The 14,580-nt window shown below is 40.9% G+C and overlaps 1 protein-coding gene across 2 annotated transcripts in view; it reads left to right on the top strand.

Moving 5' to 3' along the window:
• LOC136379457 (actin-like protein 6A) overlaps positions 1 to 14,245 on the top strand; it is a 32,393-nt gene extending 18,148 nt beyond the window's left edge. Inside the window, exons 9-15 of one of the 2 annotated variants that reach the window (XR_010746776.1) lie at positions 606 to 667; positions 2,152 to 2,266; positions 2,414 to 2,494; positions 5,396 to 5,491; positions 8,584 to 8,670; positions 11,539 to 11,877; positions 13,793 to 14,245. Coding sequence is in view for 1 of the 2 variants with exons in the window: in XM_066346843.1 (XP_066202940.1) it covers positions 606 to 667; positions 2,152 to 2,266; positions 2,414 to 2,494; positions 5,396 to 5,491; positions 8,584 to 8,670; positions 13,793 to 13,873 (522 nt within the window). In the remaining variant the exon portion in view is untranslated. The remainder of the gene's footprint in view (positions 1 to 605; positions 668 to 2,151; positions 2,267 to 2,413; positions 2,495 to 5,395; positions 5,492 to 8,583; positions 8,671 to 11,538; positions 11,878 to 13,792) is intronic. The other variant, XM_066346843.1, reaches the window with a different exon arrangement.
• Positions 14,246 to 14,580: the final 335 nt, after the last annotated feature.

The following is a 14,580-nucleotide window of genomic DNA, read 5'->3' as shown; positions in this document are numbered from 1 at the left end:
TTTTAGCTCTAATGCAGATACTTACAATTGGGTTACTTTGTTGCTCAACGGTCTTTGCTGGACAAATTTTCTTTTTTTTAAAATTTTATTTATTGATTTTAGCAAGTGAGCAAATGAGAGAGAGAAAGAGAGAGAGAGAGAGAAATCAATCTGTTCCTGTATGTGCCCTGACCGGGGATTGAACTAGCAACCTCTGCCTTTCTATGCTCTAAACCCCAGGTTGGCCAAACACGGCTAGCGAGCCACATGCAGCTCTTTGGCCCCTTGAGTGTGGCTCTTCCACAAAATACCACGTGCAGGCACTACCTCAATAAGGAATATACCTACCTATATAGTTTAAGTTTAAAAAATTTGGCTCTCAAAAGAAATTTCAATCGTTGTACTGTTGATATTTGGCTCTGTTGACTGGTTTTACAAACCACTGCTCAACCAACCAAGCTATCCGCCTAGGACTTTGCTGGATAGATTTATACCCTTGAAATTACGTAATTATTACCCATCCATGAACATAGTCCATTTTCTTAAGAAAACTATTATGAAAGCACAGATTGCAAAGACAAATCTCAACAACCTTGTGTCTTAAATTTTCTTATTTTTATCCATAGTGTGTTATCCAGGACTTTCAAGCTTCAGTCCTTCAAGTATCAGATTCAACTTATGATGAACAGTATGTTTTCTTATTTTGTCTACAAGATACAATTTAATAGTTCATAAAAACCTTTATAACTAATCTTTTAAAAAATAGTATACTTCCACCTGACCAGGTGGTGGTGCAGTGGATAGAGCATCAGACTGGGATGTGGAGGAACCAGGTTCGAAACCCTGAGGTCGCCAGCTTGAGCTTGGGCTCATTTGGCTTGAGTGCAGGCTCACCAGGTTGAGCACGGGTCGCTGGCTTGAGCATGGGATCATAGACATGACTCCATGGTTGCTGGCTTGAGCCCAAAGGTCACTGACTTGAGCCCAAGGTCACTGGCTTGAGCAAGGGGTCACTCTACTGTAGCCACCCCCCACCATCAAGGCACATATGAAAAAGCAATCAATGAACAACTAAAGGAGCCGCAACGAAGAATTGATGCTTCTGATCTCTCTCTATTCCTGCCTGTCTGTCTCTAGAAAGATTCCCTCTCTCTGACTCTTTCTCTGTCTCTGACACACACACACACACACAAAAGGTATATACTTCCTAAATGAGGAAAGAAATTGATTTATTTAGGTAAAAAAAGAATAAAATATGCTTAACTGTTCAAAAGGTAAAATGTTATGTTAAGAAATATGTAATAGCCGTGGCAAGCTAGCTCAACAGTAGAGCATCTCCTGGTGTGTGGAAGTTCCGGTTCGATTCTCGGCAGGGCACACAGGAGAAGCGCCCATTTGCTTCTCCACTCTTCCCCTTCTACTTACTTTCTCTCTGTCTCTCTCTTCCCCTCCCGCAGTCAAGGCTCCATTGGAGCAAAGTTGGCCCATGGCCTCCGCCTCAGGCACTAGAATTGCTCCATTGCAACAGAGCAATGCCCCAGATGGGCAGAGCATCGCCTCCTGGTGGGTATGCTGGGTGGATCCCGGTCGGGCACATGTGGGAGCTTGTCTCTCTGCCTCCCGCTTCTCACTTAAGGAAAATACAAAAAAAAGGAAAAAAAGAAATATGGAATAGCTTGACCAGGTGGAGCATCAGACTACGATACAGAGGACCCAGGTTTGAAACCCCAAGATCGTCAGCTTGAGCATGGGCTCATCCAACTTGATCAAGTGTGGCTCACCAGCTTGAGTGCGGGGTAGCTGGCATGAGCATGGGATCACAGACATGACCGCATGGTCGCTGTCTTGAAGCCCAAGGTCACTGGCTTGAGCAAGTGGTCACTCTGCTCTACTATAGCCCCTCAGTCAAGGCACATATGAGAAAGTAATCAATGAACAACGAAGGAACTGCCACAAAGAATTGATGCTTCTCATCTCTCTCCCTTCCTGTCTGTCTATCCCTATCCTTTTCTCTGTCTTTCTCTCTGTCACACACAGATAAAATATGGAATAACATTTTAAAAGAAAATATTATCACTCTGTTTTGCTTTCATATAAGTTGAGTTTTTAGTAGTTTATCATTTTTGAAGAGGATTGTTTCTGTCTTTTCTTTAACGCTGAGTATGTTTTCAGAGTAGCCGCACAGATGCCAACGGTTCATTATGAATTCCCCAATGGCTACAACTGTGATTTTGGTGCAGAACGATTGAAGATTCCTGAAGGATTATTTGACCCTTCCAATGTAAAGGTATGAAAGCTTATTTCATAATTAGCCCTATTCTTCTGTATATGTAGAGATCTTGCATAATTATAAAATCTATATACTACTGAGGTTTTTTGGATGCACTTTATTGTTTAAATTTCTCTGTGTCATACTCATCTTATTTTGTTGTAGGGATTATCAGGAAATACAATGCTGGGAGTCAGTCATGTTGTCACTACCAGTGTTGGAATGTGTGATATTGATATCAGACCAGTAAGTGCCAATCTCCTGTGTATGCTATAAAGGTTTCATCAGGGCACTGAAATGCCCCACATTATTATTTAAGTTGGCAGCACTGGCCATTAATCTTGAAGTCAGTTTTGCAGCACAGTATGTAAAAAGATGATGTTTACTAGAAAAGGAAAAATGCCAAATTTTATAGCTGTAGTGTTGAAAGTGGTATCTGCTGGCCACATGCGGCAATTTAAATTAAAACAAATAGAAATACCAAGCGGTTCTTTAGTTGTTGTAGCCACATTATAAATGTAGATGCAATGCAGATATAGAACATTTCCGTCTACACCAAGTTCTTTAGGACAGTTCTAGATATTTCCTAAAAATGTGACACACCAAAACATATTGGTTATTTTTCTTGTTTATAGTACAGTTTCCCTTTTATTTTTCCAGAAGGTATGGTTTAAATTATGTAACTTTTACAAGGAGTATATAGGTCAAATGATCTTCGTATTTTTGTGCTTTTTTAAGTTTTATTTATTTTTATTCATTTATTTAATTTTTTTTGTGAGAGAAACAGTGGCAGACAGACAGGAAGGGAGAGAGATGAGAAGCATCAACTAGTAGTTGTGGCACTTGAGTTGTTCATTGATTGCTTCTCAGATGTGCCTTGACCAGAGGGCTCCAGCTAAGCCAGTGACCTTGGATTTGAGCCAGCAATCCCAGGCTTCAAGCCAGTGACCATGGAGTCATCTCTATGATCCACACTCAGACTGGTGACACCATGCTCAAATTGGTGATCCCTCGTTCAAGCCAATGACCTCGGGGTTTCGAACCTGGGTCCTCAGCATCCCAGGTCGACACTCTGTCCACTTCGCCACTGCCTGGTCAGGCTTTTTTTAAGTTTTAAATACTAACTCCATATTATAATTCCACACTGATTATTAGATTGAGTATAGCATATTCAAATCCTAGATTCTTTTTTTTTTTAATTTATTAATTTTAGTGAGAGAGCCAGGAAGAGAGAGAGAGAGAGGAACATCAGTCTGTTCCTGTATGTGCCCTGACCGGGGATCCAACCAGCAACCTCTGTGCTTCGAGACGATGCTCTTAACCACCCGAGCTATCTGGCCAGGGCAAATCATAGATTCAATTTGTAATAATTCAGTGGTGGATAAAAATAGGTTTACACTTGTTTGTGTGGAAAGACATGCAGGTTATGATTAGTACAATAGCTTTACTAACTCAAAAGAATGTCACTTAACTGTAAACCTGCTTTTGCCCACCGTTTCCCTCAATTTTCTTTGAACTCATTCCTTTGTGAAGAGTATAGTTCTCATAGCTAAAAGGGTATTTATAAACCATATTGTTAAAAAACACCTTTGGGTGGCTCTGAAAAATATTCTTTATTTCAACCAATCACCTAGCAGCAGGCATCAGTTGTTTTTTTATCACAGTAGGAGTATAAGTGTGGAACTTTTTAGTGCTAACTCCAGGCTACTTTTTGGGGAAAGCAATGGAACTGAAGAACTTTTACTGTAAGAGAGTGATAGCTTTCTGTTGTTAGTGAAACCTCATGGAATTAATGTTGATGGCAGAGGAGATGCTTCTGTACTCCATTTTGTCTTTCAAAAGTTAGATGACTTATACCTTTGAAATATTTTTAAAACTATGAACTTAGCCACTAAAAAAGCAAGCTGGCATTTAACTTTCTGATGTATACTTGCAGATTAGAGATAAACACACTCCTAAGTAGGAATGTATTTTTATTTGGAGAGGCATCAGCATGTAGATTTTGTAAAAGCTCACTGTATGGTTCTGATGCACACCCGTGCGAAAGAGAAAGATAGCTATACTTATCTGGAGATATTGTCAGTGCACATTTTATTTTGTTTGTGTTTTTAAATGAGAAGTGGGGAGATAGACAGTCTCCCTCATGTTCTCCAACCGAAATTCACCTGGCAATCCCCGTCTGGGGACGATGCTGCATCAACCAAGTTATCCTCAGTGCTTGGGCCAACACTCTAAACCAGGGGTCCCCAAACTACGGCCTGCAGGCAGCATGCGGCCCCCTGAGGCCATTTATTTGGCCCCGCCGCACTTCCGGAAGGGGCACCTCTTTCATTGGTGGTCAGTGAGAGGAGCATAGTTCCTATTGAAATACTGGTCAGTTTGTTGATTTAAATTTACTTGTTCTTTATTTTAAATATTGTATTTGTTCCCGTTTTGTTTTTTTACTTTAAAATAAGGTATGTGCAGTGTGCATAGGGATATTTGTTCATAGTTTTTTTATAGTCCGGCCCTCCAACGGTCTGAGAGACAGTGAACTGGCCCCCTGTGTAAAATGTTTGGGGACCCCTGCTCTAAACAGTCGAGCCACTGGCTGCCAGAGGGGAAGAGGGAGAGGAGGTGGGGACGGAGGAAAATAAGAGAGCAGATGGTCTCTTCTCCTGTGTGTCCTCAGTGGGAATTGAACCCAGGACGCCCACATGCTGGGCTGATGCTCTAGCCACTGAATAAACCAACCAGGGCCAGTGTGCATTGTTTATTACAATCGTTAAGAGTCACATTGTATAATTTTGAGTCCCAGAACTTCTAGATGAGCATTCTAAGCTGAAGGCATTATAAAATATACTTCTAATGAAATATTAGCAGCTATCTGCCAAAAAGTTACAATGGATTTTAGAATAATTGCTTTAAGTTAATGATTTTTACACAAATGAACTAAAAACCCCAACCCTAGAGATCTGTAACTGCTCCAAATACTAATGTTTTAAAATCTGCCTGAAAGAGTGGAATATGCGGCCAGTACTAGGTCTGTATAGAAGTAAAGCAAGGTAAAAAGAAAGGGAAATTGTAGTGGCGGACATGGTCTCATTCGTAGTTGTGTTTTAAAACTGTTGGAAACTGAAACTAATTTACTTTTGCTTTGTGTCCTAGGGTCTCTATGGCAGTGTCATAGTGGCCGGAGGAAACACGTTAATACAGAGCTTTACTGACAGGCTGAACAGAGAACTCTCTCAGAAAACTCCCCCTGTAAGTTGTGTTTGTTCTTAAGTGATACTCTTCAGTCACATATATCCGCCACTGGTGAAATTTTATCGATACTGCTTGTTTTTCAGTAAATTGATGATAGTTTGTGTGTGCCTGGTACAATATTACTTCAGTAAAGTTAATCAGATTTTCTAGATGGCATTTGTTAGTTACTCTTGTACTATTTGAATCTCATTTTAGTCACTGACTCCATTGCTAAGCACCTGTGGTCTGCTGGGGACTGAAGCTATTAAACATAGCCCTGCCTCGCAGGTGCTCAGTCTGCCAGAATGAAGAGACATGGAAAAATCTGACTGTAATGTGCTGAGTAGTTGAGGATGTCATGAACCAGGCATTCTCGGGAACACTGAGGAGCAGGCACTTAAGTCCCTAGGTCCCCGGTCGGCAAACCGTGGCTCGCGAGCCACCTGCGGCTCTTTGGCCCCTTGAGTGTGGCTCTTCCACAAAATAGCACGTGCGGGTGCTACCTGGATAAGGAATGTACCTACCTATATAGTTTAAGTTTAAAAAATTTGGTTCTCAAAAGAAATTTCAATCGTTGTACTGATGATATTTGGCTCTGCTGACTAACGAGTTTGCCGACCACTGCCCTAAGCGTATCAGAGGAAACCTCAGGAAGAGGCTGTGTGAACAGGAGCCAAGTGGTGGCAATTTACGAAAGGACATCTAGGCAGGGGGAAAAGCATGTGACAACACAAAGGGAAGGTGGCGTAGTCCAGTATATCAAAGAACTTGGCTTATCCTCTGTGCAGAGATGGGAGAGGATATGGCTGGTTGGATGGATGGTGTGTTAGTGTCCTAGGGTTGCCGTGATGAAGTACCACAGGTGGGTGGCTTAAAGCAACAGAAACTTAGCTCTCTCGGTCGTGGAAGCTAGAAGTCTGACATTGGCGTGTCAGTCAGGCCATGCTCTCTCTGCAGCCTACAGAGGAGAATCCTTCCTTCCCCCTTCCTAGTATCGGACGGTTTGCCAGCTTTCCTTGGTGTTTCCTGGATTGCAGCTACACTTCAGTCTGTCTCTGTCGTCACCTGGCCTCTCTGCTGTGGGTCTGTTCTTTCCTTGTAAGAACACCAGTTCTTACACCAGTTCAGGATTAAGAGCCCACCCTGCTCTAGCTTGACCTCATCTTAATTGACCTTAATTACATCTGCTAAGACCCCATTTCTAAATTAGATCACATTCTCAGGTACCAAGGATTAGAATTTCAATATATCTCTTTGGGGAACACAGTACAGTCACAGAGAGGTGGTACCATATCATGTTGTTTATTAATAGCGAACTTCAGGGTTTGTATTTGGCCGAGGACTAACGAACTCCCGTGTCTGTTTTAAAGGGATCACTGTGTTGTGTGCATCGTGATAACTTTTAAAAGGATAGGGGAACCTGGTTTTGGGAGAATTTAGTTTATGTGGTACATTCATAACAGAAGATTAGTCATCACCTTTAGATTTTTAAACGTCTCTCACATAGTTTCTTATAAGGTATTCTACACGAATGTTATTTTTAAAAAACTTATTAGAGGTTATGTAGACCTTAACTATTTGTATATTTGATAGTCTTCTGTTTTCTCACACAAAGGAATATTTTAATATGCCATGTTTTTGTAATTGTGTTATAAATATTGATATAGGCACAAGATTGATACCTGCTTTATATTTATTCTTGGAGAAATAGTGATCTGGAATATATCCTTTTTTTGTGACACACAGAGAGAGACAGAGAGAGGTACAGATAGGGACAGACAGGAAGGGAGAGAGACGAGAACCATCAGCTCTTTGTCACAGCTCCTTAGTTGTTCATTGATAGCTTTCTTGTATTTTCCTTGACCAGGGGGCTACAGCAGAGCGGGTGACCCCTTGCTCAAGCCAGCAACCTTGGGCTTCAAGCCAGCAACCTTTGGGCTCAAGCCAGCAACCAGGGAGTCATGTCTATGATCCCATGCTCAAGTCAACAACCCCATGCTCAAGCTGGTGAGCCCATGCTCAAGCCAGATGTTCCTGCGCTCAAGCCAGCGACCTTGGGCTTTGAACCTGGTTCCTCTGCATCCCAGTTTGATGCTCTATCTACTGCGCCACTGCCTGGTTAGGCTGGAATATATATTTATTGTAGTGTTAATCATTAGATTTCTTAGACTCTTAGAATAATGAATGTTAACATGGGCTCTACAGGGCCTTCTTAAGACCAGTAAGATACTATCCTTGTCCTTAAAAATCAATGAAATAAAAGGAAAATTCCACCATAATAGATATTGACTTGTTCCTCACCTACAAAAACCCATATTCATTCCTCCTTTTCCTAATAACCCCGCTCACCTGTACTACAACATAGTCTACTCTGGCCACACTGTGTTAAAGATTCACACTATATTTTCACACTTATAATAATGAAAGTATCGACTATTTGTGAAAAATCTGTTGATTCTGGAATTGAGAGGGATAGCACTGAGGCAAAAAAACTTTATCGAGAGTGTGAGTTCAAAACAGAAACATGTATTAGGAAGGAAAGCAGTATGAATTAAAAACTTACTGAGATCTGCTGTCTGCATTTTGTTTTCTGAGTGGGAATGGGTGTCGGGTTGTGGAGGGGTGAATTAGGATCGAAGGGTAAGCATAGCATGAAGCCTGAAATAGTAGTAGTGAGAAAATTGAGGAGGACTACTGAACTGAAGGGGCCGCAGGTTGTGATAATAGTTGTACTTTGTGTTGGAAGACATGAAGTAATATATGAAGCACTTAGCACCATACCTAACATAGGAAGTGTTAAGTATATGTGTGCAGTTGTAGTATATAAAAGGTAAATGCCATAACTCTTAGTGTGCAGTTTTCTAAGGTTATATAACTTATTTTTTATTAAATATTACACATAAAAACCCATAGTTAGTGTACTTTTAAAAAGTCTTTCTTATTCAGTAGTTTGATCTATGATTATTTTTGTCTTAGTTATTGCAAAAGAAATCATGTACAATCAGCGTTTTAACCAATCATTAAGAAGTTGTCAAAGCTGAATTTCTAAGTTTAGTCTCCGTTTTAACTAATCATGCTAATGATACTTAACTCTTCCCTCTTTATTTTAGAGTATGCGGTTGAAATTGATCGCAAATAATACAACAGTGGAACGTAGGTTTAGTTCATGGATTGGTGGCTCTATTCTCGCTTCTCTGGTGAGTAAATACACTGTTTTGAAAACTAGGTAACAATTCCTATTGAATGATTTATCTTAAATGTACCTCTGAGAGAAACAAAATACAGGGTGACAGAAGATGATCTGACTTTGGGTGATGGGTATACAACATAATCGACTGTCCAAGTGATGTGGAGATGTTTTCTCTAAATTTATGTATCTGGTTCACCAATGTCACCCTGTTAAATTTAATTGTCTAAATTTAAAAAAAAATGTGTGTGTGTATATATAATATATATGTCAAATGTATTCATTCAAAGTAAAAAAAAATGTACCACTGAAAACACTAAATTTGGTAAAAATACTAAAAATAATTTTAGTTCATCATTTATCTTTGCATTTTACAACTGTCAAATGAGTAGAGGGCCTAATAATACCAGTTTTACATTTTCTAATATAACAGACTGCTTTGTGACTCTCCTAGTGGATATTTGTCAGCCTAATTTCAACCTTCCCTCTCAAACAGGTGGGAACCTGTTCATTTATTCACTCCTTTTTCATTAGTAATCTCATTGGCACTGGTCAGGATGTACCTGAAGCATATATCAAATTAAATCATTCCCTTCCAGGTTCTGGTTGCTCCCTGGCCTGGTATTGAGGTAGAGGAAGTGAGGAATGGGTACTTGGGGGCAGATGGTGAAGTCATGGTGTTTGGTTCTGCATGTTGTTTAGACTGGAGCCTGCCTTGAATCAGGAGAAAAAGTCCTTATCCTTACTTGCACCCTGGATTGAGAATGTTGCTTCTCCTCAGAGCAGTCAAAGCAAATGTTACCAAGTACTTACTCTAAACCGTTTTTAAGCAATTAGATATTTGGAACTGTCCATGTATGTATTTTTTTTAATTTTTAATTTTTTTAGAACCAGAGAGACAGGAAGGGAGAGAGATGAGAAGCATCAACTCGTAGTTGTGGCACTTTAGTTGTTTTTTGATTGCTTCTCATACATGCCTTGACTGGGAGACTCTAGCTGAGCTGGTGACCCCTTCCTCAAGACAACGACCTTGGGCTTCAAGCCAGTGACCGTGGGATGATGTCTATGTTCCCACACTCAAGCTGGCAACGCCACGCTCAAGCTGGATGAGCCCTCACTTAAGCTGGCAACTTTAAGTCTTAAACCTGGGATCTCAGTGTCCCATGTCATCACTTTATCTACTGCACCACCATTTGATGTATTTTACTTGTCTTTTAATCATTTTTCACTTTTCATTTACAGTTGACCAATATTAAATTTCATTTAATATTGTGTTAGTTTTAGGTGTACAGCCCCAGCAATTCAACATTATTAACTTACTAAATCTGATAAATCTTGTACCAACTGACACCATACATAGTTATTAAAATAATATTGACTGTATTCCCTATGCTGCACTTAACATTCCCGTGACTATTCTATCACAACCCATTTGTACATCTTTTTTTTTTTTTTTTTTTTTAAGCTAGAGAGACACAGACAAGAAGGGAGATGCGAAGCATCAACTCATAGATGCGGCAACTTAGTTCATTGATTGCTTCTCATATGTGTTTTGACTGGGGGGCTCCAGCTGAGCCAGTGACCCCTTGCTCAAGCCAGCAACCCCACACCTATCGGGTGACCTGAGGGTTTTGAACCTGGATCCTCAGCATCCCAGGCCAACACTCTATCCACTGCACCACCACCTGGTCATGCCCCATTTGTACTTCTTAATCCCTTCCCCTTCTTCACCCATCCCTTCAAACCCCCTCCCATCTGGCAACCATCAAAATGTTCTCTGTCTCTTTGAGTCTGTTTCTGTTATGCTTGTTTATTTTTTTAGATTCAATTGTTGATACATATATATATTAACTGCCATTTTATCGTTTATATTTTTTATCCTTTTTTTTTTTGGTCTTCTTGAAGCAGACCTTTTATCATTTCATGTAATACTGGTTTGGTGGTGATGAAGTCCTTTAGTTTTTTGTGTCTGGGAAGCTCTTTATATGTCTTTCAATCTAAATTACAGTTTTGCTGGGTAGAATAATCTTGGTTGTAGGGCCTTGCTTTTCATCTCCGAATATTTTTTGCCAATCGTGTCTGGCCTGCAAAGTTTCTGTTGAAAAATTAGCTGAGTCTTATGGGAGCTCCCTTGTACATAATTAACTGCTTTTCTCTTCCTGCTTTTAAGATTCTATGACCTGACAAGGTGGTGGCACAGTGGATAGAGCATTGGACTGGGACGCAGAGGACCCAGGTTCAAAATTCCAAGGTTGCAGGCTTGAGTGCGGGCTTATCTGGCTTGAGCGCAGGTCACCAGCTTGAGTGTGGGGTCACTGGCTTGAGCAAGGGGTCACTCGCTCTGCTATAGCTGCGACACAGATGAGAAAGCAATCAATGAACAGCTAAGGAGCCGCCACAAAGAATTGATGCTTCTCATCTCTCTCTCTTCCTGTCTGTCTGTACTTATCTGCCCTTCTCTCTGTCTCTGTCACACAGAGACACACACACACACACACACACATTCTCTCTTTGCCTTAACCTTTTGCATTTTAATTATGATATATCTTGCTGTGGGCCTCTTTGGGTTCATCCTGTTTGAGACTCTCTGCTCTTCCTGAACTTGTATGTCTATTTCCTTCACCAGGTTGGGAAAGTTTCTGTTACTTTTTTTTCAAATAGGTTTTCAATTTCTTGCTTTCTCTCTTCTCCTTCTGGCACTCGTGTGATGTGAATGTTTCTATGATTGAATTTGTCCCAGAGGTTCCTTACACTATCTTCATTTTGTAGGATACTTTTTTCTTTTTGCTTTTTGATTCATTGCTTTTTGGTTTTTTATATTCCAAATCACTGATTTGATTCTCTACTTCACCTACTCTATTTTTTTTTATTTTTTTAGGTGAGAGGAGGGGAGATAGTGAGGCAGACTCCCATATGCACCCCAACCAGGATCTACCCAAAAATCCCATCTGGGGCTGATGCTCAAGTCCTGAGCTATTTTTAGCACCTGAGGTTGATGCACTTGGACCATCTGAGCCATCTACAACATCAGGGGCCATGCTCAAACCCATCGATTCCCTGGTTTTGGGAGGGGAAGAGGAGAGAAGCGGGAGAAGCAGATGGTCATTTCTCCTGTGTGCCCTGACTGGGAGTTGAACCCAGGACATCTGTACGCCAGGTTGACACTCTATTCACGGAGACATCGGTCAGGGCCCGGCCCTGTAAATTATTCATTTCAGTTAGTATATCATTTATTTCTGACTGTTTCTTTTTTATGGTTTCCATATCCCTTTTTATGCTGTTGAAATTCTAAGTTTATTGAGCATCATTATAACCAATGTTTTGAACTCTGCATCAAGTAGATCATTTGTCTCAATTTTGTTATTTTTCTAGAGTTTTGTTATGTTCTTTCATTTGGGACTCATTTGTCTCCTCATTGTGGCAGCCTCCCTGTGTTTGTTTTTGTTTGTTAGGTAGAACTACTATGTGTCCCAGTTTGGTCGAGTGGCCTTATGTAGTTGGTGTTCTATAGGGTCCAGTAGTGCAGCCTCCCCAGTTACCGTAGCTGGGTGCTTATGCTTCATGTGGGCTGTGCATACTCTCCTGTTGTTGAACTTTGATCGCTGGATGGGAAGGATTTATCACCAAGCCAATCACTTGCAAGGTCTGGCTGCTACTATTGAAGATCAGTTCTGGAGGAGCCTATCCCACTAAGTAGGACTTCAGCAGGGCTCTGGTGCTTGTCCGGACCACCCCCAGAGTATGTTCGTTGTGGAGGTGGTTGGGTGGTGCTTTACCGGGTGCACTGGCTCTGGGGCCTCCCAGGAGGTCCACACCAAGGTTAGCCACCACCTGTGTTCTGCCTGGGCCCACTGGACATGAACTACAAAGCTATCTACAGATGGCTGCTGCTTTGCTGGCCTTGGAGGTGGCCAGGTAAGGCCAAGTGGTGAACCAAGGCCGTCTGCAGGTAGTGCCTGATGAGGGACCAGTTAGTGAGTGGTTGGTGTGGGGCACAGTGAAACCATTGCAGCTTGTTGGAGAGATTTTAGGCAAGTCTAGCATGAGACATGACAGGCTCTTTGTATAAAAAGCCACTGGAAACAGTTTGGGTGAACCTGCAATTTGGGTGGGGTGGGGTCTTGGGGAATCACCAGGGCTGGGTGAACAGTGTGAGCCAGGATGATGGAGACTCAGAAGGTGGTGCCCACCTGCCAGTTCTCTGGGGAGAGGGTTCATGAAAGGAACAGTGGCCTTTGCTAAAACACTTCTTTGGGAAAACTGCACCCTAGCTCTTGCCTTGATGCCAAGTAATTTAGTTCCTCCCTGTATGTGTCTGGTGCCCTTTGAGCTTCTGCCCCAGAACTGGAGATCAGAGCCCGCGAGTCCAGAAGTCCATGCACAGGGACTCCGGCAGCTCTCGGTCTGCCACAATCCCTTCTGGTTTTTACAGGCAGAAGTTATGGGGACTTTTCTTCTTGGCACTGGAACCTGGGTTTGGACTTCTAGCTCCTTAGGGGCAACCTCTACAGCGAAGATATCCCTCCAAACTTGAATCTTCCACATGCGGGTGTGGGACCAGCTCATTCCGTGTTTCCACCCTCCTATCAGTCTTTTTAAATTTTTATTTATTGAATTTTATAGAGAGGAGGGAGCAGGGAGGAATGAGAAGTATCAAATCATAGTTGCTTCACTTTAGTTGTTCATTGATAGTCCTATGTGCCTTGAACTGGGCAAGCCCAGGGTTTCAAACTGGTGACCTTGACGTTTTAGTTCAACACTTTATCCACTGTGCCAGCACAGGTCAGGCTCATACTCCTTCTAACCTGTGGGTATTCTGGAGGATGGCAGAAAAGAGAAATCAAATACTATTTGGGGGAGGGGTTTAAGAGTTCTTCAAAGTTTGAGTTATGAAAATTAAAGATATTAAAAAGAAAAGGTATTTTCTGCCATGGCCAGATAACTTTGTTGGTTAGAGTGTTGTCTTGAAGGACAGAGGTTGCCGGTTCGGTTCCTAGTCAGGGCACACACAGGAACAGATCAATGTTCCTGTCTCTCTCTCTCTCACCCTGCCTCTCCTGCTAAAATAATAACAAAAAAAGTATTTTCTAATAAAAAGGTATAATAATATAATTTTTCTTTCCATTTTACAGGGAACCTTTCAACAGATGTGGATTTCTAAACAAGAATATGAAGAAGGAGGGAAGCAGTGTGTTGAAAGGAAATGCCCTTGAAAAGTGTTCCCATAAATCCACCTTCCTGATACCTTACGTTTCATAGCTTTAGCACACTCAGGAAAAGAATGACCATCTTTTGTAGAATGTTTATACATTTTTGCATTTTTCAATTTCCACTTAAAAATTTTAAGACTTTAACTGGCTCAAAATTAAAATGTGCTGTCCTTGAAATGCACCATTATTCTTATTACAAGCATTTTATAATTTTGTACAAATGTCTATTTTCTCTAAATATTTTGCTTTCAGTCAAATGTTTTCTAACTCTGCTCAGTATATTAATTACCAGTGGATTGGCAGAACTGCTTTTTAATTGACAAGTAAGCTTATTGCTTTTTACCTTAGGCTTGCGAATTTAAATAAAAATTGGTAGCCACCAAGATATACAGTTTTGGACTATTATGTTATGACTTGCTACTTTAAGTAAATGTATTTATCAGTATTTTTAACAGTAGTATCCATGCCACCTTCCTATCCTAGTAAAAGTAGGGAAGATGTAACCACTATTGCTTTTGCTGTAGACACTGACACTACTTTCCCACCCTAAGATACAGGTGATATTATAGTCTGTGTAGGTGTTAGAATTTATAAAATGGAAATTTAATCTGAATATTTCACTTGATTTTTAAAAGCATAACCACTTTCAGAATTAGCATACCATATTACTTTAAAACAGTTGTTTGATTAAAACTACAATTTCTTTATAA

Source organism: Saccopteryx leptura, chromosome 8, assembly GCF_036850995.1.
Source record: "Saccopteryx leptura isolate mSacLep1 chromosome 8, mSacLep1_pri_phased_curated, whole genome shotgun sequence".
Taxonomy (NCBI): domain Eukaryota; kingdom Metazoa; phylum Chordata; class Mammalia; order Chiroptera; family Emballonuridae; genus Saccopteryx; species Saccopteryx leptura.
This window is presented reverse-complemented; position numbering and strand designations above follow the sequence as displayed.